The sequence below is a fragment of the Dermacentor silvarum genome, unplaced genomic scaffold, assembly GCF_013339745.2.
Source record: "Dermacentor silvarum isolate Dsil-2018 unplaced genomic scaffold, BIME_Dsil_1.4 Seq197, whole genome shotgun sequence".
Classification (NCBI taxonomy): Eukaryota; Metazoa; Arthropoda; class Arachnida; order Ixodida; family Ixodidae; genus Dermacentor; species Dermacentor silvarum.
This window is the reverse complement of record NW_023605843.1, coordinates 19,660-47,628: the sequence shown is the minus strand read 5'-3', so window position 1 is coordinate 47,628 and position 27,969 is coordinate 19,660. Positions and strand designations below refer to the sequence as shown.

At 42.5% G+C, this 27,969-nt stretch overlaps 1 protein-coding gene across 1 annotated transcript; it reads right to left on the bottom strand.

Moving 5' to 3' along the window:
• Positions 1-683: 683 nt before the first annotated feature.
• LOC119434725 (YTH domain-containing protein 1-like) lies at positions 684-27,969 on the bottom strand (the record flags this gene model as incomplete). The annotated part of the gene is made up of 13 exons (XM_037701805.2): positions 684-1,195; positions 1,738-1,848; positions 5,005-5,079; positions 11,340-11,391; positions 15,231-15,273; positions 17,028-17,107; positions 19,530-19,753; positions 22,369-22,453; positions 23,229-23,346; positions 24,329-24,383; positions 24,681-24,734; positions 25,771-25,880; positions 27,925-27,969. Coding segments are annotated over 13 exons (1,139 nt in total), but the record flags the coding sequence as incomplete, so codon positions are not given.

The window sequence follows — 27,969 nt, the reverse complement described above, 5'->3', positions numbered from 1 at the left end:
GGGACTAGCTGCAAAGCGGCCTAATATCCCTCCTTGGCTAGACATAAGCACCGAGTCATTTCAGGTTTCTTGTATTGAATTAGTGTTTTCAACATTTTTTTTTTTTTTTTTCACTAGTTTCACTTTCAGCTCTAGAGTAAAAAACACCTTTTTGGACTTGCCCTACAACAATAATACTTATCAATCTTGTTTGCCTTCTCTTCAGACACTGGACCCTCTACTTTTCTGTCAGCAATGCTATGGCACACCTTGACATATTGCCATTCTGGACAGAAAAGTACCATTCACAGAAAAACATTCACTGATGATATGGGTCTAATTTTTTTTTTTTTTATCATATGAAACTTGATTTGAAAATTTACTTCTTCCTTTTCGGCTTAGCAGAGTAACACTGCAGTTTCACCCACAGCTTCTACAAATCTCAGGCCTTTCATAAAACAACAGTATGATGTTCATTCAACAAAGCACATGCTGTATCTAGCATGCCCCAAGAGTAGTTCCTTGTGCAACTCATCATTCTAAAATAAAACTTTGCAGCCATATCATTTTCTAACAATGCAAAATACATGCACTGTTTGCATGCAACACAGATTTGAATTCAAGCTTAGCACATTGCTGACATGATGCTGCACTAGATGAACTAGATAAAACTGGACAGAGGACCCACTGCAATGAAGAGTAGATTACACATCAGCCCTTTTATTGTTCCACAACAGACACATTCCTTCTGGGGGTTCATAGGTGTGCACAAGTTCTGAACAGGGTTTTTGAGGAACATACAAAAATAACAGGAAGTCAATGTTTTCAATGTTAGTTCTCTTCAACACATAAAAAAGATATTACACTCAGACACACCATGTAGTCTGCATGTTGCTCTTTTCACATGCAGCAGCAGATGCACAACGGACATTATGTACAAAGTATTAAGGGGGGATGGGATCACGCCAGACACAGCACTGCAAGAATTCGCAGGCTGCATGTAGCAACAACAATAACCTCTGGGCCCTTGACAGGCCATTGAGGCTGTAAAATAAAGATGAGTTGGAAACTATGATAGGATGAATGTACAATGGTCTTCTTCAGTGAGATCAACTGGGGTGATGCCCATTCACCGTCGCTCGCGATATCGGCGCTCGACACGGCTTGGTGGGGGTCGCGCTGTTCTCCTGATGAAGTCGTCGACCGTCATTTCATACTGCAAATTAACAAGAAGGAAAAAAGCATGGTGGATAGGTACTACCGCTGTAAAGCCTTTCACTCACAATACCTTTCTCAATCGCGCAAGCTGAACAACCGATCAAAACTAACTGTTGGAATCTGTGAGCATTACTGGCTCTACTGAATGAACAGACACAACAGAGGTGATTTGCAGGTTTCAATGGTTATTGTTTTCTATGGCTGATGAACATGCACTTGTGACAGAAGTTTTAGTAAAGCTGTCAACACTGCTCTGGTATTATTTGATACAGTTATAAATTATTGAACAAACCTCAACAACCTGTAACATCAAAAACCGTTTGACAAGGTACGAAACAAACAAAACATTGGCCATAATTTTCGAAGCTAATGAGTAATCTTTTCGTGACTAGACCTTGAGCATGTTCTAACAAAGTATGTCTACAAACCTAACCAAATTACTGTCTTTACTCTAGGCTTTATAATGACCGTGTCAAATAATAATGCAACTATTACTAAAAGCAGAAACAAAACAGAGCCACACTAATCTGCCTCGCATACCGATCGCTTCTCTGGTTGCCTTGAAGCTCGTGATGCCACACCATGGTTGTAGTCAATGTGATGCAAGCTTCGGTCATAGTGGTACGGCATGGCATCCATGGGGAAAGGTGGCTGCAGAAGCAAAGAACTTTATGTCAAATCAACAGCCAGTGAACAGGAAGCTACAATCAGCCACATCATATTTACAGCCAGGACAAAGAGAAATGTTGGAATTATTCCTCTTACAAAGAAAGTGGCGATAACATGAATATGTGCAAATCGTAAGGCAGTGTGCACCCTTCAGTGACTAGAGAGGAACATTGTCAGTATGTAGTCATTAAAAAATACTGAATGAAATGTTGAAGGGATACTACAGACAAACTATGTTTCGATCTATTAGTAAATTAGATTTCTACTATACCAGAAAAGCCATTCTTACTGAAAGAGGAGACTTGATAATCCGCAAAAGACTCAAAAAACGAAAGACAGCTGGCGATGCTACTTTTGAAATTTTTGCACCAGCTTGCCGAGACTTCAATGATTTTAGTGGTGTCTGCTCAGGCCTACAGTGGAGAGTTTCGTTAAACGGAACTTCAAGGGACCACGGAAAAAAAAGTTCAGTTTATAATGATTTATAACGAGTTTTACTTACCGAGAGAGATTGAGCTCAAGTGTACACAAGATGCTCTTTCAAAAGTGGCAGTTACATTATTGCCAACAACAGATAATAGGTGTAGCAGATTTTGTTACAAAGCTGCTGCTTACAAATTTTCTACTTGCACACAGTCGCTGACTAGAGCTAACAGCATAAAACATAACTACATAAAGAAAAAAAAAAGTCATTTAGTCAAAGAGAATGGAGGTTTTAGTGAAACAATCACTCTCAAAGTCATTGTTGACTTTGATCTTCGCTCTCAAGTGTGAATGCATTATGCGGGCATTTCTATGCTGCCATTGGAAACGCTAAGCAAACTGCTAGCTCACCGACACTGCCAACAAAAAAAAAACAAAAAAACACAGTAATCCACAACCACGACAGAGCCCCACTAACTATGGCACCAACAAAAGGAAGAAAAAGCCACACTAACTATGGCACCAACAAAAGGAAGAAAAAGCCACTTTAGCGATATCAGAGAACTGGTGAAACACAAAAAGGTGAAACAGTGATGCCTGTCGCAATGCCACCAAGATTGGGTACTCAGTTTCATTTTCCGTAATATTTTTAGTTCAGTTTAACCGGAGTTGTAGAAAATATTGTTCCGTATAACAAATTTCTTTTGTATAGCCTTTAATACAAAACCAACCAAACATAAGACTGTTCCATTTAAGCATCAATTCCATTTATAGATTTTACTGTAATTATTTATCAGCGAAGATGGACTACATTGTATTTTACAAGAGCCAAATAGTCAATGTAGCAAGTTTCTAGGACTAACTGATCCACAATGGTGCAGATATGAAAATATAAAAATTTTGAAACTTAAATTCGTGATATCACACTGACGTACTGGCTCTGGCAATTTGACAAGAAATTCAACAAATGAAACTGTCCATTTTCTCTTCTAATAATCAACCTACTACTGCAATATTAACAAAAATAGACTTCTGAATAAATACTTCATCTCCCTAACTGATTTATTGTTTCTCTTTACTGTCCCAACTACTCAACAAATATTATGATGGTAAAAGCAGTGACGAATAAACTGCCATGACAAAACCTTGTAAACCAATGTCACCATATTCGCAAGCAAAGGACACATTTTGAAAAATGAATCCTCTTGACTAACAGGTCACCCTAACTAAAGATTTGTAAAGGTACATACAGTCACCATGCTATTACACGGCCTCAGTATAGATTGCCTATAAGTCTGAATAATAGGGAGTACAAAAAATGGACTCTCTAAAAAAGAAGTGGTCAAAAGTGGCCATAAAAGCAAGTCAACTCGTTTCCATATGCACTATGCTTGTGTGTATACAACCTGCATTTCGGTCAATGTCAATTTGAAAGCCACCTGAGAAAATGACTGTTCAATATATACACCAACCAACGCTGCATGCACACAATAAACGGACAAATGTGGGCCAGCTAGCTAGGTGGCTTTGCTTAATTGTCTCATGGTTTGACTGTAGCTTGCAGACAATGGCTACTGGACTGACAAGACCAGAACAATACAACAGTAACAGCGTGTTCTTTTGATACTGTCCTAGACTATACGTCATGTTGAAGAAGCACTTGCAACATCAAAAAAAAAAAAACCTTTCTGGCACTATCGTGATGGCCAAGCTAATGCTGGCCATGCGTATGCCACTGTGCAAATAAAGTTATGTTATTACGCCTTTCGTGTAAGTGATGGTGACAAGAGTTCTGAATAATTCAGCACACAAGACTTGTAAGTGGTCAAAAGTGGCCATAAAAGCATGTCAACACGTTTCCAAATTTAAAGGGTTTCACAGAGAGCCCAAAAAAATGTACTGCATGTGTAGCTGATGCAAGAATTTATGGTGTTTTTTACTGGTCGTTCTGGAGCAGGATTTCTTGTTCCACGGCAGCGAAACCGTATTTCACTGGTCGATCTGAAGTGGGTTAGCACTTTCTAATGGTCGTTTTGGATCAACTCGCTCCTTGCCGGATCGCTCTTACATGCTTTGCTGCCGAGGCACAGGTTCGGGCAAAAATAGGACAAAAAGCATATGTCGCTTCCGCCAGCTGTTACACGGTAACTTTGGTTGCCATGGAAATATACAGAGCGGAAGTTGGTTTGTGTGACATGTGCTCACAGACTTCAGCTAAGATCCACCGGGGAGCACTTTTGCTCTCCACTGGCAGCTTTGGATTAGTGAAATCCAAGCACTTGCTCCAGGATTTTGGCAGCCGCTCGAGATCGGCCCGTGAAAAACACCATTAGATTATCAAAGCAGTGGTCACTCCAAATTACTGTATTCCTGACAAGCAATAGCAGCACCAGCATATCAGATTTCACAGAAGGGTTTTGCTCATTGATAAAATGATGCTTTTGCCATCATTGTATTCGATAATCACAGATGGCATTTACAAAAAAAGATCTGTTAAGCGAGTGTGGGCCTTGATCTTGGAAAATGTACGCCCCGCAATATCTGTCACAATTCTCCAATTGCGCCTGCAAGATCACGAACACAGAACATGGTAGTTACTTCGCTTCCTCACAATGCCATACGACTTGTCTGCAACAGTTCCACAATGTAGCATGGAAGTGCCATCATTGCAAACGCCCTTAAGTGATGTTGAAAATGAGAAAAAGAATGTCCTACCGGTGGCCCATATGGCATTGGCGGCAAGGGTGGTCTTTGATGATGGTGGTACTCCCTGAGGTAGTCTTGGTAAGCCTATTTGATTTAAAATAAAAGGAGGGGAGATATTGCCGCGTCCAAAAATTAGCAGTTTCACACAATGTGCAAAGAAAGAACAGCAACAGCACAGTGTTACACATGGTGCTTCACAAAGTATCAAAACTGCAGTCAACATCCCCAGTAAAGTAAAAACTGGGGCATCACTGCCTGCTGCCTGTCTGAAGTATGGGTTTAGGTAGAAAGTTGCGCAAATAAGGAAAAACAGGTGCAAAGGCCTTATGTGGCTATACTGCTCGATTTTCCAAGCCCGAATTTCACACACGGAGAGCACTTCAAGGTAAATTTTTAAGCAATGTATTGTTTGCTAACTTATACAGTAATGTGAGACTAAAGTAAATTCTCTGAGCAAAAGAAATAGTACTGCCTGCCATTGTTACGGTAAAACACGGCATAAGCCACATCTCCCAGCAGTCAGCAGTCACAGATGGCGCTATAATTTGGTTGACACAATCTAAGTAATAGCACTGCTGCACCTTGACACAGACTTCTGAATACTGCATCCAAACATTGTGCAAATGAAATAAATGGCAAAATGCTACCTGAGGGCTAAATTTAAGCAGGAACAAGCCAGCAGCTTAGAATAATCTCTCAGCATAGCACCAGAGCAAGGCCAGGCACCAGCTTTCGAGTCAGCCAGAGTCCATATGAAGGTGTGCACTGTAGATGTGTATATATAGTTCCGAGCAGAGGCTTCACCATATGCTACCATAAATGACTTTTTAATTATCATGAATGACCTACAATTACCGTAAAAACCCTCCGTATAGTCCGAGGCTTTTTTTCCACATTTTAACATGTGAGATTCACACCCGGTACTATATGTAGATCCCAAGAATTTTCAGCCCAAATTCGTAGTTCCTGTTTCGGTATTGCTTGACACTATCATCATCAGGTTCTTGCGCTATTATCAGTCACCATTGTAACCACGCTGACATTGCAACATCCACGCTGACTTCCCCGAACGGACTTCAAAGTGAGTAAGCACTGGGTGTCGCTTTTTATGCACCGAACTGAACTTTCTTTACGTTGGCACACGCTGATATCGCAGAAGCTGCAAGAAAGCTACGAAGAGCTGCTTGTGGCCTTTCAGCATCCCATGATTTCGCTGTGAAAATCGGTCACCTTCCAACTGGACCAGATCGGCAATGATCAAATGGCAGTATGTATGGACATGCCCTCTGCACTAATGGTGCAGCAAAAACGCACCAGGCAACTTTCCGCAAGGTCAAGTGGAAATGAGAAGATGCGTCACACCGAAATGTTGATCTGCACAGCAGACGATCACAAGCCCTATGGAAGACTCTGTCGAAAAAGGACAAGGTTAAAAATTTTGTCCACTGTCAAGAAAAAGGGTGGATGGACAAAGAACTGGTGCTTGATCGGATAAAGTTCGTGTGGTGTCGGAAGCCCGGAGCACTGCTGGGGCTCCCATCACTACTTGTCCTGAACACTTTTTGTTGTGACTGCTGCGCAATGCCGGTACCGAGTTCGTCGTCATCCCGGGATGACATCTCAGTTGCAACCGCTTGACGTGTGTATAAATAAACCATTCAAAGAGTGCATCAAGTGCTGCTACATCGAGTGGATGAAGTCGGGAGAGCCTGAAGTAACTCCTGCCGGACGGCTGAAACAGGCCTCTCCAGCGATGCTCTGCTCTTGGATCGCTGACGCTTAGGCCTGCATTCCTGAGGAACTCGTCTGTCGTGCGTTCAAGAAATGTTCGATATCGAACGTATTTGATGGTGCTGAAGATGAGTTTCCATGGGAGAATATCTCCGACAAGGGACCCATGGAGGAAAGTGTAATGGCCGACAACGACTAAATAGTGAAGTGCAATAGATGATGATGACTAAATCGTGAAGTGCAATAGATGACGATGACTAAATCGTGAAGTGCAATAGATGATGATGACTAAATCGTGAAGTGCAATAGACAATGACTAAACAATGAAGTGCAATAGACAATGAGTAAATAGTGAAGTGCAATAGACAATAACTAAAGAGTGAATGAAGTGCAATAGAGAATGACTAAAGAATGAAGTGCAATAGAGAATGACTAAAGAGTTGAAGTGCAATAGAAATAAATGCTTTCAGTGACCGTTTTCCTTGGACTACATGCGGATGAAAACTTTTTTTCCCATCTTTGCTGCCCTAAATTACTCGTCGCACTATATGCAGGTCCAAGCTATACATGTTTTTTACGATACTATAACCACTGCTACTCACATAATTTGAGCTTTTATCATCTTGAGTATGTTAATTGTGGAGTTTTGTACTCACCACCAATTCTCCCAAATCGAATATTATTGGCGTAAACATACAAAATGTAAAGCTATCAAATAAAAAGTCATCGTATGCAGAACTATGGCCGCTGAGCTATCGCGAGACACTGCTTCTTGCAGGCTATCTTGCACAATCAACATTTATACACCAGTGCAATGCAAACTATGTTATTTATGTTAGTAGTTTTTTTTTTGTGCGTTTCAGCCTGCTTATGCAAGATCAATGAGATAAGGCTTATAAATTACTTGCATGTTTATGAATAAATCCCGGTTTGAAGTCTGCGCTTTTCTTCCTTTTTTCTTATCTGAACCCACATTCTTTTTCGTACTCGTTATCCATCACCACGCAGTTATTTTCGGTAAATAACAGTGTTGTGTTGTTCGAAAATTTGAAGTGTTCTGTTTTACATCCGCAAAACTTAAACTGCATCTGCAGCTCTACATGCATCATGTTGTCACTAGTTAACAAAGAGCACATTGTCAGGAACCAAAACTCGATGAGTGTGCACCCTTTAATTAACACACCTTACATTGAACCAGAAAACTTCCACGGTTTGCTTCATATTGCAAGCAAGGCCATTATGAAATGCAAAAACTTGGCAATGATCACACAAAAATGTATAAGAAAGCATGCCAGGCATACTTGCAAGTGCATCTCCCAGAAAGACTTCTACATACACAAAGAGATATCAGGCAAGTAGAAAACAGTGGAGAAAAGAAAGAAAGACGGAAAGAATTACAAGGAACATAAAACAAGTATAACAGACATAAATATTACACATTTTATGCCAAGCACATTGACAAGATGCCTCAAGTTAGTTTGACTCTTCTTTCAAATAGCGCAACATTTATGCTGCATCATGCAACATTTCCATGGTAACCATTCAAGTGAAACAGCACGACTTCTCTAGAACATCCCACCATATCCCCCTCTTGGGCTCAGTAATAGAGCCGACTCCCTTTAAACTGAACTTTTTGGGGCCTTCATTCAATTTCCCACGAAATCAGGACATAAGTGCAGTGATAACGGCAGGCAGTGATCATAGTGCTTGGCAAAGCCCTGAAGAAAGGATGAAGAAAGCAGAAGACAGATAGGCCCACCTATCAAAATGTCAGCCAGCCTGCCTGAGGCATTTTACCCCTGTTAATAAACTTTTATCCTTGAAGAATTCGAGTTTAAGTATGGCAGCAAGAACAGCAATATTTGTTGAAGGGCTCCTGAAGCACCTTTTTTTACACCTCAGTTACATTCTGGAGTGAGTGTAATGGCTTTTAAGACACACCAGCTTGTTTTCTTTTTTCTACATTACACCCAATTTTTTTAGACAGCTAGAAGAACCCATAATAGCTACTGCTGCAGTAGTCATCAAGGACAATGAAAGGGTAAACAGAAAAGGCAACAAGGCATATCACCTGAAGCTGAACTGAAGTCAGGTGAAGACTAACGGGTACAGAGTACAGGGCACTGCAGTCAATATGACGATATCCGAGCTCTAAGCAGCAACAACTTTTCAATAAAAGAGTTCAGAATTTGCAAAAAAAAATTAAAGCATGGCTTGGGAATTTAGTAGAAATAAAAAAGAAACACACTGAGGTTGTGTAGCAACTAAGAGATTTCATTAAAATAATTCACCTATCATCAAGCGACCCCTTGTATTATTGTCCACAATTTTCTGTACATCAGATAATTACCTTTTAAAACAAACATCATGTTTGGTTCCATCAATGCCAAGAGATCTTTCGAGGTGGACCGTAAGCTCATCACAGATTCTGATTTATTGCCGCTTTCTTTAAAGCTGAACTTTTGACAAGACAAATTTCCAAAGGCCCTTTCAAGTTCACCTTACAGGGAGTCTACCATGGCAATATTTGGAAACTTTTTCCAATGCCCTTAAAGGGATGATGTGATTTTGAAGCTAGCTTGAAACAACTCCTTTTAGCAAAGCATGCCCAGATGAATATGAAATTCCTTTAGTTTCACCATTGGACTGCACGTTATTGATACAGCATAATTTGAAAGCCTGAGTGCACTCTCTGCCTAAAGATTCCTTAGAACTACTGTAACAAAATTAACACCACGGACTCAGTTATTTTTTTTTAACTACTAGGACATCATCAGCTATACACAAAGTTGGGTTTATCATGGACGCAGCTGAGCCCAAAACATGGTCATGGCTGTGTAGATAAAGGCTTTCTGCAAATTAAGGCTCCACAACAAGTCTCGCTTCTTTCCAAATATAGTTCACATTACTGCTTTCCCAAACATACTATAAAAAAATAAACAAGGAAATTAAAACCTACAATGAACAGTATAGTCTTTCAAATACAGTGAACCATCGTAAGTACTGTTCACGTGTGACAACTACACACTGGCATGTGTACTCATCATATTTCACTAACAAATTCCTCTATACTAATAAAGAAGAAATCTTGGCCACTGTTTTACAAGAGACTTAACTATTGTGACAGATGTGACACCTGTCCAGGGGCACATCTTTCGAGGTGTACTGGCTCTCGAAAACTTTATCTGTAGCACCCCCTTCTCAGCATTCCCATGCATACCATAGCACCACCATTTCCCTCGACCTCTACAGGTGGTAATGGTTGCACCCAAGGTTGTTGTCCTCGTAAAGCTTCCTACAAAAGTTCCTAAAGGTAACTCTGGTGTTAGTTTGTACGAAACCTACAAGTACGGCAGTTCAGCTAGTGTGGGAATAATGAGCAGTATTTCGTCCTTCTGGCTTCAAATGGCTGTGTGAATCTGAAAATTAATAATTTCCAACAAAAGATTCTTTTACAAGTGCAACGATTGCAATGATTATGCATGTGCTCAAACTTAAATGTTCTCACGCATTTAAAAAAGATACGGCTGGGAAATTTAGGAAGACAAAGCTTAACAAATAATGCCACTGACGACGTCTGAAGCGACAAAAGATTAGACAAATCCATGCTAATGCATATCATTCCCAATGATAGCTGAACTATCGCAGCGATCAAGAGTTCCCTCTGGTAATTTTGTGTAGGAAAGCTGCCTCACACACTTTCGGCAGGGGCCGGACACCAGCCACAATGCTGCTACAGCTAAGCAACCACCAGGGTGGCACAGAAATTGACCACAATACCTTGTTTACCCTTTTGCAGGTTTACAATGAACACTTTCTCAGGGTCTGTACAGAACATTCAACACAAAACTTCAACGACAATTCAAGGGATTCAAGAGATGCAAAAGGCCAGCATTCAATGACGGGGAAACAAACCTTAACTCATACCCCTACACTGAAGCCTAGCAAAATCATCTTTCTAGCTGCAATTTCTTGCAGGTAAGTAGCAAGTGTCCAGCTTCAGTCAAAAATACTCGTGGTGCTAAACCCAAATGACTGAAACTTATTTTCTGCCAGGCATTCTTAGAGCCTAGGACCCAAAAATGGAGCCACGATGGCTATAATGTGAACCAGCTAGCCAAACAACAAAATGGTGGTACGGCATGGCTCACTCGACTTGTTTTCTAGCTTCATGATGGCAATGGGGATTTAAACAAACTTGTCATTGGTGGTTGTGTACATGCCGCATTGAAATCGTTTAGCAACATTTTCAAAAGAAATTATGTAGGATCGTTTCCCCATAGACAGAGTCCGTGGCATAGCCCCTACGCGAAGTTCATTACTTTGATTGTTTGAAATTTGCCCCCCAACACCAGCTACCAGTTTTCAAGGTATTCAAGGGCCACATTTAGCTTCTAGGAGTTTTAAGGGCCCTTGAATCTTTTTTCCAAATTCAAGGGTTTTTCAAGAATTTCGAGGTGGTGTACAAACCCCGCTTTCTTTACATCTTCTCAAATGGAAATGCAAGTGTGTAACATGACCCTGGAGGGTCTCTTAGGCTTCCCTTAAATTCTAAGCAGGAGCACCCCACTCGAGTGAAATTTGTTCAAAGGCAGTTGTTTCATTGTACGTACCCCATTCATAGAAGGTTGATCTCTCCTGACTGGATATCTGTCCATGGGCACCCTGTAAACAATTTTTTTGCACAACTCAAATCAGTAACTGAATGCAGCGGGGTCACCGAAGAGACAACATACAGCTGCCACCGAAATGGAAAGCCTGGGACAGCATTCACAAGTTTAGGGTGTCCTCGTTAACATTAGTCAAGTAGTTGTTTAATTTTCTAATCATTCTTTTTCCAATTACCAAGATAATTACTACACAAAAGTTATGTTGGTCGAAGAAGACAGATGACTGAACAGTGCACAGGTCTTACAATCGTATATTGTACTAGTTTTTTTGTTTTTTTAAGGCTTGGTTATGTTGGCTAGGACACCCTTTATACGCTTTGGAAGCCACTTGAGACAGGGCAATGATACAGCTGTTATCAAGGCGAGTAAAAAAAAAAAACGTATTTCAGTATAAAGAGAAGGCTTTTAGCTTGGGGCCAACTCTGGTTTCCCTATTCAAATAGATGTGAAACACAAATGCTGCTGCCAGACACGTACTGAACCAATTTGAGTTCACTTTGTCTACGGAGAAAGCTGAATTCTACGGGCTGGTACCAGGATTTTCATTTAAGGCCTCGTACATTTTACAAAAATTGGCAAAAAAAACGCAAGTCAAAAGAAATCTAAGCCCAAAGTTTGCAAATCTGTAACCTAGCACCAAAAGCTGATATTTCAGTTCTTTAAACTGCATCTGTTAAAGAAACACAAAAGGCAAATATTATGTCAACATGGACTGTTAAAATACCATTCCAGAAACCATATAGCGCATGTTTTGAGTCAAGAAAACACTTGGCTTTAAAAAAAAATGCCATCTGAAGGGTCAGTGTTGCTCAAGCCTCCATCTCGTAGGCCGTGGATTCACGAAAGTGTTTTGATTCCTAACTGTCAGATGTGACATCATTTACTGCTGGTGGCATAAAGTGCATTTTTACTGGTGACGATAGCGCATTTAAACTAGACCTAGTACCTTGTGGTTAAAACGTTGGCCTCACGTCAAGCCTGAGTTTTTTTTTTACAGGCATACGATTGTACCGATTCAGACAATGAAAGGTCACCTTGTTTTTCTCGATGCTGCGCCTGTGTATATAATTGTCCTACAGCAAGATGTGACAGTATGGCAGGGTCCATCCATCACGTTGCTTTAATATCGCATGCAAGTGGCTGCCTCTTTATTATGAGCTTCGCGATCCAACAAACCAAGAGCAGCACTACATAATACAGAAACTACAAGTACATGAGAGCATGGGTGGCCTTTTGCCCACCCGCTAAGTCGTTGTCAAGGGCTGTTCTTTCTAAGTCGTTGTCAATAAGCTGTTCTTTCTAAGAATTGAAAAGAACTGAACAAGTAGCATTTTCTTCCATGCTGCAATGCAATTATCTTTTTCATTATCAGTGGTTAAGTACAAGTGACAGAATTATAATGAGGAGTTTCTACATCATCAAGTTAGTACTAGGTTGTCCCGGTGGAGTCTCAAATCATGTCCTGGATTTCTTGATTACTAAAGCTCTGTTCTGGATAATGTAAACGCTTTACATGTTCTTAAGGATTAATCTATCACTTTAGCTTGACTTTATATTTGCCTTTAGTGTTTCTATAAAGCGTCTCAAGCAGGCAAATGTGATGTACAAGTTTACAACTGATGTAAAATGTTTGCCATGTTTACGAGGGTTTTATAAAAGTCCTGCTAACAAATTACGCTGTAGTTAAGAACATTGTAAAATACACCAATTCTGCCCGCTTTAGATGTCTCAATAAGGGATATACAAAATACGGGAAGTAGGCTGGTTGCCCTATGCGAGATGGCCAACCTCCCGCTTGGCGCACCATTGAGCTGAGGGTAAGCTAGCGCACAGCAAGAACGTAGTACGGGAGAAGACTGGTCTTCAGTAATCTTTGCTGGCAGGCTAAATAGTGATGCATTCATCATAGCCGTGTTACAGCACACATAAGCGTAGAGATAATGATGAAAGGCCAGGACGAAGCGCAGACTTTCAAAAAATAGTTCTGTTGAGGGCAGCTCACCAATTACTGCCAAAGACTGATCAATATAAGACGACTGATTAGGGCAAGATCTAGTTCAAGGTCAAGATTACAAAAGGAAGAGAAGACACTGGCACGCCATCGCATCACCATTGTCTGCTAGCAATCACAAAGGCCATCCCCTGTATCGATAAGTGCAGGTGCTCCATTCTTGATAATACAATGGGTGATGCACCAACACACAAAGTAGCAAGCCGCCTTCTCTATTTCGCGGGCTTCAATTATCTCCTGTCTTTTCTCTGCATCAGCCCTCTGTGCTGTCCCTTGTTGGTTCTTCCTAAGCTTGCATGTGCTGGAACACTTCAACAGAGAAGTTGATGGGGAGGACAGCAGCACCAGCTCATTCACTTCTGTCTTACTACCGCTTCTAGTGCGACGGCTGCCATCTTGTGTGGGTCATACAACTTGTGGGGGGGGGGGGGAGTGCACTCGCAGAATTTTGCATATGCCCTATAAGAAGATTTACAGAATTGTCATATTTTGCTTTTTATATAGCTGTCAAAGCTGCAAGCTCGATGCTTCCATTTCTTTAAGTTAAATTTTGCAATGTTCTACGATTTTTGTTAATTGATGGCAAAGAAACAAGCCTGCTTGTAACAGTCGGTAGATTTTAACTTTCCTTGTAAATACAACCTCACCAAATGCAGCATAGCAGATGCCAAGCAGAACCATTTCTCTATTTCTTATGTGATTTTAGATAGATGCTCCCAAGTAAAAGCTTCCTCCTAATTAATAAAGGGCAACCAGTAAAGGGTTTAAAGAGTATCTCCAGCATATTTTGAGTGCAGGATTGACCTGCATCACTAGGTCCACTTCACACCACATGATGGCTACACTTTATCATGGCATGAATGCAAACCGCACGACACATCTTTTAATTGGCAACCATACGGAGTACAGTTCACTGTAAATGCAAAATGGACGTATTAATGCTTATGCAAAGCAATGCCAAAAATGCATCAAGAATATGTTTACTGCTGTTTTTGCATAATGAAAGATAAAAGGCCTTTTCAGGAAAATAATCAACATAAATGTGCAACATTAAGATTTGTTAAAAACAAAACATTTGAGTAAAGAGCTTTGCACTATAACTGGTATGCGATGCATCAAATGTTATATCTCAGCCACATGGTTGACTAGCCAATCTGTTCTGCCTGTATGACGATAACAGGCAGAACTTTTTATGGATAAACCTAATTTCATACTAGAACATTGACATATTTACACTGTTGTTCTGACCATGGCCGCTTTTCCCTGGCTAACCGCTGTTACAAGGTTATCACTTGTCGCATGACACGCCTTCCTGTACAGCACCTTTCTCGAATGCTGTCACCAATTCTATAGTGAAAGAATCGTATAGTTAGATTGCATGCATGAAACCAATAGTGGTGTACCACCTGTAACTTACATGAGCACCAGCAGTTACGCTGGAACGCACATGAGTCATGTACAAATAACCGACGCGCCTGAACCGTGAATCATATTTTCGACGACCGGCGACCATGCTTGCCGCTATGGTTGTGCTTTGCATGTTGTCCGCCTTGCTGGGCCCAAGTTCGCCCAATAAAGAGTTAAACGCATTTGGCAGTCTTATTCTTCACCGTCACGACAATGTGACAATATAACAAAGATATGTGTGTATTTTAACTGTATTCTCACTTGGTGACCACTTGGTGATGCATCAGAAACCCCCCCCCCCCGAGATACATTTGTTGTGCCGTGTCCACACCAAAAGACATATCTTACTCTAAGCCCTACCCTTATGCGCACACACACACAAACTGATTAATGCAAGAGTAAGGCCAGATACTAACTCATGATCAGGACCATACCTCCCACGGCGAGCCAGGCGGTAACCTAAACGGGTGGAGGAGAATGCAAGACAACAGCAACATGTGCAAGTGGTTAATCTCGCAGTGAAGCCCAAAATGACGGTCTCTCATGCAGGTAAGTATGTAAAATTTTAGCTTACAGCCCCCCTGTCCCACCTCTTTCCTGCAATGACCAACCTATACCATGCAGTCTCCACATTTGTTTCCAAAAACCATAATTAGAAATTTCATATTTGTGATCACACACAAAACATGCAAGGAAAGATGCGCAAACTTCAGCAACCTAATGAACATGTTAAGAATTAATGAAAAGTTATGCAATCCAATTCAGTGTTTTGTTTCACTTCTTGCTAAATAGCTCTCAGTGCTCCACTACTGCTTAATGCGAAGGGCTCATTCACAACGGCAACTGGCAGAGTTAGAGTGACCAAGCTGGCTACAAATCGTCACTTTGGTAGAAAAGCAACTGTTTTGGGCCAGTCACTCATGGCTAAATTTTTCAATTGCCCGACTGCAGTTGCAAAGCTGCTCAGCCAAACAGCAGCGCAGCAGCAAGATGACATATGTGACAATGCTGGCGTGAGCAAACGTGAAAGGCGAGACATTTCGGTGTGGCGACATGCAGATCGCACTAGCCAGTGTGAACATCAGCTAGTGCGAGTAACTCCTTGGTCACCAGACGTGGTCGGCCACACGATCACTGTCAATCACTGATGTGAACGCGGCCCAAGACTTACACAGGCCCTCGCAACAGATGCAAAAGGAGCTTCACTAGTGAAAAGCAACAAGCACAAAATACAAAAAGTAAGTTCCAATAATTTTCAAACGAGGCATGGACATTAGAAGAAGAAATGCTTATGTTGTCAGAAAAAGTAATGCATAGGCGCAAGCCTTTTGTAGGAATTCATTGTTGCACAGCAGTTTTGTATGCTGATGCCATGCTAATCTGCCACCAGTAAATTTTTGTCACCGGCCATCAATCTGCCACCAGTCACCAGCAGTTTTTGATGAGCAATGGGAGACGACACTCTCCTGTTTAATGCGAAGTTTGCGGCAACCATGTTTTTGGATACCCACGAAGCTGACACCAGAAGAGATCAACTGGCAGATCAAAGTCCATAGAACAGATGTCAATGTGATGGTATGGTCAGGCAATGGTGCAGGCAGTTCAGAGCAGGACAATGCAATATACGCAATGAAGACTACTTTGACCAGCCATCCCTCGTTAGTGGTAATGATGGGAAGTGTACTGTAAACAATTAAAAAAAAGGAATGATTCACTATTTCAAAGCATTCTTCTACTGGCCTTCACTCGTTACAGTGGCACTGATGAAAAGTGTATGGCAACCAATTTTTTTTTATTTATTTACAATTTCAGAACTTTCCTCCAAGTTTTTACACATCAGCTGCAACCCGCTGATGAGCTACAGGTCAGGTAAAAGTGACATCCTGATTTCTGTCACTGATGGTAGATTAGCATGACAAAAGAATACAAAACTTAGCACATTAGTATGATAAACTTCTACAAAAGGATCGTTCACATCTGAAAAAATTGCCAATTGATCACTTTCGACTATATAGCACTGTCCCTTTCTGTATTTCTGTTGTTACTGTCCCTTAGTCGATCGCCCTCATAAACACTCATTTCAAATCTCAAAAATTTTCATTGCGAAAGAAATGCACGGTGTTACAAGCAGATTGGCCAAATCTGGGCAGCTCTGACGCTACCTTACAAGAGCAAGCGTGATCACACTATGACAATGTACAGACAGACATTACCATCATCTGAACTCTCCCTACGGTGCCTCGGTCGTGGAGAATGTGAACCATGGCTATTTCTGGACCGGCGACTATGCACCCTGGAAAGGAGCAAGTGGCGCAAGAGCGAAGGCAGGTTAAACATGCACACAAGCACAGGCACCGGTCACCAAGACTGCCACATCTACGCCAAGAATGCGTGACAGCTGAGCTGAAAACTGCGGCCAACACTACCAACAAAAGCGTCCGACATGCGTCGCACAGCTTAGAACCAGCCGCTCGTGACGTTGCACCTGCGAAAGAGGGCAAAGATCACAACAGCCAAGAGGCGGAAGAAGAAAGAAGATGCAAAAAGATATGAGCCAGCTACATATGTGTTTGTAGTCGACTAACCTGCAGAGGGGGGCACATCAAACTAAAATGTGACAAGTGCATTCGATGCCCTCGGTATAGTGTCTTTCTTATGCTAAAATGTTAGCCTCAATACAATGTGGCCATCTAATCCAAAACCTACGCACAGAGCCATGCAGTCCGAACTAGTGAAAACAGAATGATGTCCAAGTGCACTTATACCCCAATCGTTACAGACTTCATACTTCTCAATAACATCTGGATATTATGGCAATGTTCTGCTATGCCATAAAAAAACATGCTAACTTTGAGCTCCAAACACAAACGATTACTCATGCCTACAGTACCTGACCTTAAAGTGACATTTCAGCTAGCCAGCTTTTACAGACCCTTTAAATCAAACTATGCATAATTACGAATCTGCAATGATTAAACTATTCTTCAGAAAAATGTACAGGCAACTTCTGTACCTCAACAAAGAAAAAAAAAATGTGCATAAGAAGTAATAAGTCATCCAAGTAGGCCAAATGCAAGAACCATTAGGTGCCCCCTTTTTCACAGCTTTAAGACCTGACAGGATGTAGATGAAGCAAAAAATTAAAATGAAAAACAAGGAAAGATGTGCCAATAATGGATCAAGGTAGAAAGCACGCACCTACCGCAAAAGCGACCTGCACAACGTCCCACACGTTTGAGGTCTCACTCGCGCACGGATCTCGATTGAGTGTCCCATAGTGGGTAGTGTAGGCATAAACAGTTCCAGCACGGGGAAACACGACATACTTTTTTTTTTTTTTTCCCCAGCCTGCTGCTGGTTTCAAATGGGGTCTGTTGGCTCGGTGAGACCCCAACCTTCTCAGAGAAAAAGTCCAAGCACGCACACCTCCCTTCCCTTCCGCACGAAGTACACACAACACAATTTCTTCAAGCTTGCTAGCAGCAACTCCTCAAGCTATGGTCGACTTCTCCTAGCGACTCCCGTCCCATGACCTCTCGCGTCACGCCCTACAGTCCTCCTCATCACAAACATCCTCCTTACAAAACGCGTTCACTGGTAGGGGGAAGGGGGGGGGGGGCACACTAAGCAACTCCCCGGCAGAATCCTTGCACACTGGTGCCGGCGAAACACACCATGCCGCAAGTCCAGAGAATCGAGCTCCTTCCACCTTTCTCCAGGCGAACACGCAGTAGTAGTCCATGCAATGGCCCACCACCCATCCTTGACCTAGCGCGCACTGCTCTTCAATTCCCGCCTCACATCACTTTCCTCGACAACGACAAACTTCATCATCTCCAGAGAAGACAGCACAAGCCGTGGTAAAAGTCCCAGCAGCTGGGCAAGGGCCTTGTGACAATCGGTGTCACGATGGGAGCACTTTCCTCACACCGCGCACACAGTCCAGGATTGGAGGCGCGGCGGCAACTCTCCGGGTAACAGGTGGGAAAGAAAAACGGCAAATGGTGAGCAGCAAGATGCAGACAGCTACTATCTATTATGCGCTGCATTCATTCTACGATATGCATTTAAGATGTTTAGGCTGACTCCTAAACCAAAAGAAGGCCACCGCCTCAGCTGAGCTTCTGCCAACTCCTATGCACTTTGCCTGGCACACAGTCTCAAATGACTAAATGACACTATACCAGAGTTCTAATTCTCAACGAAGGTCACAGACGCCTCCTTTCACTCTTCGTGCCTAAATCCATCCTTTCCGCAAGTTTATACAGCACTGCTAGCCTACGATAACCAAGTCCCTGAATGACAGGTTCCCAATTGAATTTCCTCTCTTGGGCCTTCATTCCTGCAAGGATTACAAACAGCGTTTTCAGACTACCCCTATCACCCTTTTGTAACGCAAAAGTTCCCGCCTGATACATTGATAGCTAGGTGCGCAGCTGAAATCGTCGGTGTTCAGACCAGACTTGACGGGCTTTGTAAACAGCCACTTGCTGTCAAAGGGCTATTGTCACTTGCGAACTCTAAATTTTTTTTTTAGATGGCCTATTCATCGGCCATCCATGCACGAACGCTTCCGTCAGCACACGCTGCCTCATCCAAAACAAGAGGGGGGAGCCTTGCAATATGCTCAGCCACCCTCCAGAGTCCCGCAGCGGCACGGGTGGTGCACAGTCCAGCACTGCCACAGCAACAAGCGTCCCGGCGTCAGGTCTAACCTCGCCAGATGCAAACGAGCTTCATCCCTTCCGCTGGTGCGAGCATGGCGATGACGGTGGCCACGGCCGCAGGGGGACGCAGAACGACGTGATGGGGTGCGGCGGCGGTGAGTGGGGCTCCTGCGCGACGAGCGGCCCCGGCGGCGCAGGATACTGCGAAGGTTGATGTTTTCGTCGACGGGAAACAGCTGGCAGAGCTCTTCAGCCACGCGAGGTTCGATTTCCTGTCGCAAGTGTGACCAGACAACGAAGCAACAAGAGTTAGCTCTGTGCGAAAGCCAGCAGCACATAACATGATGCACCAATGTGAAAGGGAACGCCAGATTTAGATATAAAGCGAATGACTTTTCTTGTTCTTACACTGAAATAAAACAGGCTCCACTAGTGGGATTGCACGCAACCGACGACAGCAAGCGACATTCTGAAATACACCTCTGCAAGAATCACTGATAGAATATCGATGTGTTCCTTTTCCCACTGGTACAGTGTGTATACAGCACAGTCTAATGCTATAAAAGCCATGCAGGCATGTGCGCAGGTACCACAAGCCAAGCAAGTGGGATCCCATTCGTTTCGAAACAAAGAAAAAGTGCAAGAAATGACTGGGACACAAGACGTAGCATGGTGAGCACTTATAACTTTTTCTGTAATTTTGTCCCTTTCTCCCCCTAACCCTTTATTTTTTTCCTTTTAAGATGCAAGATAGTGGTAAGTGTTATTGGCTTATGGGACAATTATCACTCGATTGCTTGCATAATCTTGACACTAAAATTTCAGAATTTTCAGGTGCTTGCAACAATGTTCTGGAATTACCTAATTCAAGATGCAAGACTTGGGAACATTTTGCATGCACACTGCGACCTTCCCTAGTGCCTTTGATTCTCTGCCACTAAGTTACTGCTTCCACTAGAGGTGCTAGTTAACAGATGAATCAATGCAGATGATCCGATGGACATTTTAAAAGTAGTGCTTCAAGTGTAATGAGTTTTTTGTAATGTGTAACGCACACACTGCTTAACCATTTCACCAGGGTCATAGTGCTAAGCTTAGAATTTCAGACCACTTTGGCTTGAACACATCACAAAGCTAGATGTCCCAAGCAAAAATTTGAATGAGGAACAGCCAAGTAGCTAGTAGAAAACACGGCCAGACTTTTCTGCACACAGAAGCACCAATTTTTTTAAGGCAACTGAATGAAGATTAACATGGAGGCCAATACAAAATGTCAAGGCATCAAGGAAAGAAGTCAATGTAATGGGGGCTAATTGGGCTACCTAACTTGCAAAAGGGTTTGCAGTCAAGCACGTGTATTTAGAACGAAAACAGCGCTAACTAATAGGTCTAGAAAGAGAGAGTGCTGACTTACAACTGAAGATTTATTTTGCATGCCAAAATATACAGTGTAGTCTGCTTATAACGTAAGTTGCTGGAGTAGCGAATATCTGCACTATAAGTGGTACCGCACTATAACCAAAACGATTGTTAAAACCTGCACATATGCAAAACATGTAGACCAAGCAGCCGCGTATATCCGAGAATCGAAGCGTGCATCCGAGAGTTTTGCATCCGTCTAAATTTACGCATGTGTAAATGTTTATGTCCAAGTACCTGCGGTCTTTGCATGAAGCAGGTAGTAACAATAAATTTTTTTAATGACGGCGACCGAAATTTCAGGCCCAGTACAGCATCTCATCCGATTTCTCGGACTGATAGATGTATGCACAGTGTTGAAAACGTGGCGACCGCAGACCAAGTTGCCGCCATTCGAGTGTTGCCCGTGCCCTCACTTTCGTTAACAAGGAGGTTTCTCCCGCTTGCAACGAATTTCGTTGACTCGGCACCAAACCACAACTTTGGTCGCCGACAAGGCGCGCTGTTTAGGCCTAGCCGGCGGGGGTGGTGAGTGGCACGCCATCGCGGAAAGCTCGCCCTTGATATGTTCGTACCCGTAGACGATTACATAGAGACTACACATGCGATCACGCGTATGGGCAGAACTGACAACAACACATACGAAGCAGAGTTTAGTTTATCGGGCGATCAGCCGCGGCAACTACTACAAATGCCTATCAAGTTTCCATGTGCGCACACTGGTACGAACGGCTGAAACCCACAAGTGCACATAAAGCCTCATAGCTCCAAACTAAATATGCAGAACACTGCTTAAACTGGCAGTGTCGCACGCTCAATATATGCACTGCACGACGTGCATCACGAAGGGTGCACAGAAACTGAAGCCACGTTCAGTGCAAAGCGCACCGCTGATAAGCAGCCGAGCAAAAGGCTTCTCCGTTGCCTAGGCAACGTGCTCGCGTCAGGCTGCCGCTGCTTTTTTTTTCTTCGTTTATTCGTTTGCTTCGCATCTCATGCTCCTCCTCCGCATCACTCTCGTTGCTCTCCTCTCCCATTGGCGGGCACAACTCGTTGAGAAGTGTGCTCGCTACCACGCTTGTCGGCGGGCTTTTCTTGGGGAAGTCACATTACAACCAGTATTTCTTCTTGCGCGGCTGCACTGTAAGCGGTATGCGTATACGTGGAGTTCCATGGGAGGGTAAACGGGAGTCGGAAAAGGCCGCGTTGTAGTCAGTTCTGCACTATCAACGGTTGCGTTATAAGTGGTCTGCATCTGTACTTCATACACATTTGTGCATGTGTGTACCTTCCCCTCCCTTTGCCTCATTGGTTTACTATATAATTTATTTATTACATATTTATAAATGATTTATAAATGTTTTCTGATCGTCACTGCCTCATGCCACTACATCGTTTCTGCATGTACATTTTGTTGCACACAGCAACCACAAAAAAACGGTCACACGATCCTCTCTGCCTGTATTACCTGTCCATCTCGACCTATCTTGACTTGCTTTCCATCATTCCAAGGGTTGTATAGATGGGCAGTCTTGGTGAAAGGGAGCTCACGTCTGTAAGGAAAAGAGGCAGCAATGAGTACACACGCATAAGGCAGCAAAGAAGCAAGAACGGTGAAACTGATCTATTTTTCTTTTTTTGCTCTGTTTTTTGTGCTTGCCATGGTGTTGCTGGCAAATGCCTCTGCACATTCCTGGGCTGCCTTTATAGCCACAGCTACCTGAGCAGATCAACTGCCAGTTTTCTAACTGGGGTAGAGGAAACTTCGCCTAGAAGTGTTGTCTGGCAGACTTATTGGGTATTAGACAAACTTTAACACTCACCAGAGTGCAGTGAGCTCATATCCCCGCTGGGCATTGTGCACTGCGGATGCTCGCTGAACAGCTCATGTGCAACAGCTCACTAAGCAATAACTGCAGCAGTGAAGCATGCCTCACAGGCACATGCCTTGCTGCCACAGCAGATATCTTAGGGTTTATTCGAAGCGGCTGCACTTCCTGAACTAGTGCTGCTCAAAGATAACCGACAAAGAATGAGTTGTTCAGCTCTCTTGCAAGTTCGTTGTAAGTTATTAAAAGTTTGTTTCTATATTTCGAAGATGTGTTTGGCGAATTGCTTGGAATATTGCCATTACAGTGCTTTAAGCATGTATACATTTCTTTTTTGTGTGTTCTTGTAGTTTTATTACTCTTCCTCTCTGTACTTTTATTTTTCATGAAACAATTTTCTAACCGGCTCCTAAGGTGGGACAATTCCTTGCGATTGTGCAATCGTGATGAAGCCAAGTCCATAATTACATTCAATAACAAAATCACTGCAATTCCTCACCTGCAGATCCAGTCCACTTGGAAGACGCCGCCCAGAGCCCTGGCACTCAGACCGGGCGGCAGCACCCACTGGATTGTAGGGCAGTCGTGGTTCGACTCCGACGCTAAACGTGCAAAACCTGGATAATAGTGAAGGCGGGGAGCAACATTGCACATTCAACAGATGATCACGCCATAGTGGGTGACTCCAGATTAATTTTGACCATCTGGGGCTCTTTCTAACTAGACAAGCGTATTTTCATTTCAGCCCCACTAAAAAGTCCAGGTTTAAACACGCAACCTCGGTCTCCACAGCGCAACAATGTAGCGACTAAACTGCCACAATAGTTATGATCCAAGTCGCTAGCTGCAACATTTCTGCTGACAATGTTTTTTTTTTTTTTTTTTCTGCTAAGTGTGGTGCATCCGCAAACCATGACACATAATTAAACCATTTTAGTACTGGCCACACGTGTATTTTCGATTCAATAGAACCTGTACCATATTCTTTCACAGCATTCTTCTTTCTTCTTTCTGAAATTTTACGTGCCAAAACTAGTTCTGATTATGAGGCACGCCGTAGTGGAGGGCTCTGGATGAATTTTGACCACCTGGGGTTCTTTAACGTGCACTACAACGCAAGCACATGGGCGTTTTTGCATTTCGCCTCCATCGAAATGCGACTGCCGCGGCCGGGATTCGATCCCGGAATCTCATGCTCAGCAGCACAACGCCTTAGCTGACTGAGCCACCGCAGTGGTAACAGTTAGTTACATTGAAATCGTGGGTAGACAAACTGGCTTTTATTGAGGCTAAAATTACACGGCCTTCAATGAAAAGCAAAACGATTTGTTAAATCAAGGATTACATTACACTGAAGCTCATTATATCCAGGTTTGACTATTTGTCAAACAGCAACAGCCAAACATCAGGCTAATGCCCCAGAATATCGGTATGCACCAAATGCTTCAGTGGTGCACAGACTACCGCTTCAGCCTACCTAAACGACACCTGCACCTTGAATGACAACTGTACAAAGCTACACGTTTCCTAGACATTTACCTCCAAATTATGCTATAACAACAGCAATGACCAGCAAATTGGAGTTGAAAAAGCACTCACCTTGGAACTTGCCACTTTCCTTAACCGAGTAGATCAGAATGACATTTTTGCACTCCTGCAATGCAACAGGTGACAATTTAATTTTTACCACTGGATAACTGGGCATCTAGGACGCACAGCATAGTCCACTATTTGAATGCTCAGTTTGTATTCTGCCGCTGATTATTACCGACAAATGGCATAAAGATCCACAGACTAATTTTGTAATTTTAAGTATAAACGTAAGTCAAGCTGATTACAATAGCCACATCTTTCCGATAATGGCAAGGAAATGTTCCAGTTATATTGGCTTAATACTGGTTAAGCATTCCCTTTAACACTGGTATCTTTGTACATGATTGACAAAACTTACCCTGAAGGCCTGGTTCAGCTTAGCTTCATTTTGAGGTGGTGTTGACCACACCCCCTAAAAAGAGAAAGGTGTGTGCCACAAGGTTTAAAGTTTTGTTCTGGACAGCATAGAGCCGGCGCTTTATTTTACTTTAAATAAAACACCAAAGAAAATACTTCAGTTATAGAAGTTCAATAGTACGTTTAGAAAACATCTGGCTATTCAAGAAATTTGAATGAGGTAAATCATTACTATCCAAAAGGAGAAAGAACCGACTACATAACTACATAATCGGAACACAAATGTCTGGGTGTTCTTGTGTGCCTTCTTTTTCTCTAGCACAATTTGTGCCATCATTATTTTCATTTGCAATTAGTGCCATCATTATTTTCATTAGCAATTTAAATTACGAGACACTGCATTAGAATTTAGTGAGAAAGTAAGCCCAGCTGAGTAGAATTTTGATGAGTCTTCGTCTGAGTGAGCCTGGCTGAGATAAATTTTGGCAAGTCTGAGTACGAGTGATCCCCAAGCACAAAACATACTTCGTGAGCGAGCATGAGAGAAATTCGTTTATGTTGGCAACCTACAGTTAGAGGGCTGATTTTTGTTGGTTGTTCAAGCTAATTAGGTTTACCATAGTTTGCAAATGGCGCCAGACGACATGTACATCATAGAATGATGACGACATATGGTCTTTCATGGCGCTATGGGCCAGGTGTGCCTGAAAGCGCTAACAACAGAACAATGCATGACAAGCACTCAACAAAGAAGACAGGATAACCGTGTAGCATCCTGTCACAAATGCGGTGAATTCCCATTTTCAGGCAAAAAGAAAGCTGAACAAGACAATTCCTGTCACTTAACACTGACCCCCAAAAAACATTCCATCACACCTAACTGGGAAGCACAAAGCCATCCAGTCCATTCAGGAGAACCTATCAGAAAAAATAACAGCTCCCGCTGTTGAAACCTGTTAAAACCAATAGTTGGTATGGTTTATCGTAAATCAAAATGGATGGTTCTAACATAATGCCTTATATGCTTTAAGCTTGCGAGCTCATAATATAAATGGCCATACAATCCACGATTCTCCCAGTGAGCGACTCACCTTGGCCTTTGAGAGCACAACATTCTCGTGGTTGTTGCTTTTCACCAGAAAGAATCTGGCGTTCCGGAAGAAGTACTTCATGAGGTGCTGATCAGCGTGCTCAGAAATCTCTGCAGACAAGCAAAAATTTTTCAAAAATAACAAAACAATGTGTAAGCAGACTGTGCGAAGTGGCTTCCATAAGTGCAGTCACCAATGGTGCATCACCGCATGAATCACTAGATTAAGGCAAACTTGCTCCTGTATGTCACGTTCACTGCAGCAGTTCTTTTTGAAGTTTCTTTTCCTGTGAGTAATGACCCACCAGTGAGTCACTAAGGGGTTGTGCTCCTTTGAAACTTCAAGGTGTAGAAAGATGGCGCCACGACGCCTCAGATCAGAAAGCAAAAAGAATTTTTTCTCTGTGCTGATTTCTAGCATAGATGTGACCGTGACCCAAAGATGTGACCGTAGCAACTGCCATGGCCCACCCGTCAACGTGTTAAACAGCGAACGTGTTAAACATTTCTCTACTCAACACTACGCCAGTCAAAGCAGAGGAAAGCACAAAGCTAAAATTTTGTAACCAGGCACTGCTCCCAGTGTCCGCCAAGAGTTACTGAAGTTCAGGCATATTTGTCAACTCCTGTCGTGGGAATGATTTACGATAGATCAAAGGCCGCTGCACTACTGCTCTAAGTCAGATCAGGATGTCTGAGGAACATGCAGTTTTAGGAGAAAGATTTGCCAACATTATTTATTTCACGATACTGCACGCTACAGTGTATGCATAAAGGATTCTAGTGTGTAGAAATAGTGCAAACACTGTAAGGCCTATTTTCTAAGCCTGCCACAGTATCCATCCAGAGGTCTAGGAAACAGTAACCCTGTCTTGTGCTTTGAAGATAATAGAGGTAAGGAAAGTGAATCTGCGAGGAAGAACAGTAAAAGGAATTTGAGATATTGGTAGCACAAAGCCAGGGAAGATAAAGAATAGACTTAAATAGAAATAAACTTTCATCGGGTTCAATAGTATTTTAACACAAACTGAGGTACTAAGGGCCAATAACTGCACAAGGAAAGTAAATATAAGAACCACCCATTTCAAAATGGATTCTCATAATATCCATTCATCCATCCATGGCACAGACGAACATTTTCCGAGTCAAAAGCTAACTTGTGAATGAAGAGCTCAGCGGCTCTGCAAAACATGAGCCCGCTATTCCATCTTCAATGGAACTACTGCAGTGAATTGGAGGCAAAGAGGAAGCAGCAAATTCGAATATCACTCAGAGATAAGAGTAATTATTTCGCTCAGTCACGTTTTTGATGAAAAGCTGACAGACATACCAAGCGAGGACCACATATTTGATCTCAATAATAGTTATGGCAATTAGTAAATGGCAAAATTGCATTTCATTTAGTCTCACCTCACCTCTACAATGATTGTATTTGTGATTACTCAGCATTTTTGCAAAGTTGTCTTAATAAAACCCAGGTAGGCCTAACAAAAGGCACCATATACGCAAGAAGGTAGAATGCTTCGATTTCAGTCATGTGCATAACGCCACTACATTTAGCACTGCCTGTGAACTAGTGCTGAGGAACAATATAATAAATGCCTCTCCCAGGACGTGCATGTAGCATAATTTCTTGTGGGCATTCAAGCAAATGGTTAAAATACTACGCTAAACCTGCACAACTGCCAGCAAAGCACATAAATGCTTTGGAATGTTCATTTCTTCGAAGACAACAATTAACTGAACTTAATGCCCGCCTATGTGGCCAATAACAGGCCACAGAGAGATGCCACACAGACTCTGAAGCAAGCACATTTCAATCACTGACAGTACATTGCACTGCACGAATACTGATTGTTTTACCACTTCAGGTACTTTACCGTGCTCCTAAATTTAAGTACATAAGCATTTTGCCTTTCATTTTTACTGGAATTCAGCTATCTCAACCAGAAATCAGAGCCTAGAATACTCCATACTAGAATAACCCACAACTGAGCCAGCAAGGGGAGTCAAGAGATTCTTGGTGCATTCTCATTGCCAAATGCAACAACTTCAAATAATTGTAGTAATCATGCGTGTCACTTTTAACCTAATTAATCTCAACGGTATAAAGATTACCAGACTTCATCTACAGACTCGGGGGGCATCAACTCACCTCGTCTACCAACAGATGAAGAAACTCGTGGCCGCTTTGGCGTTC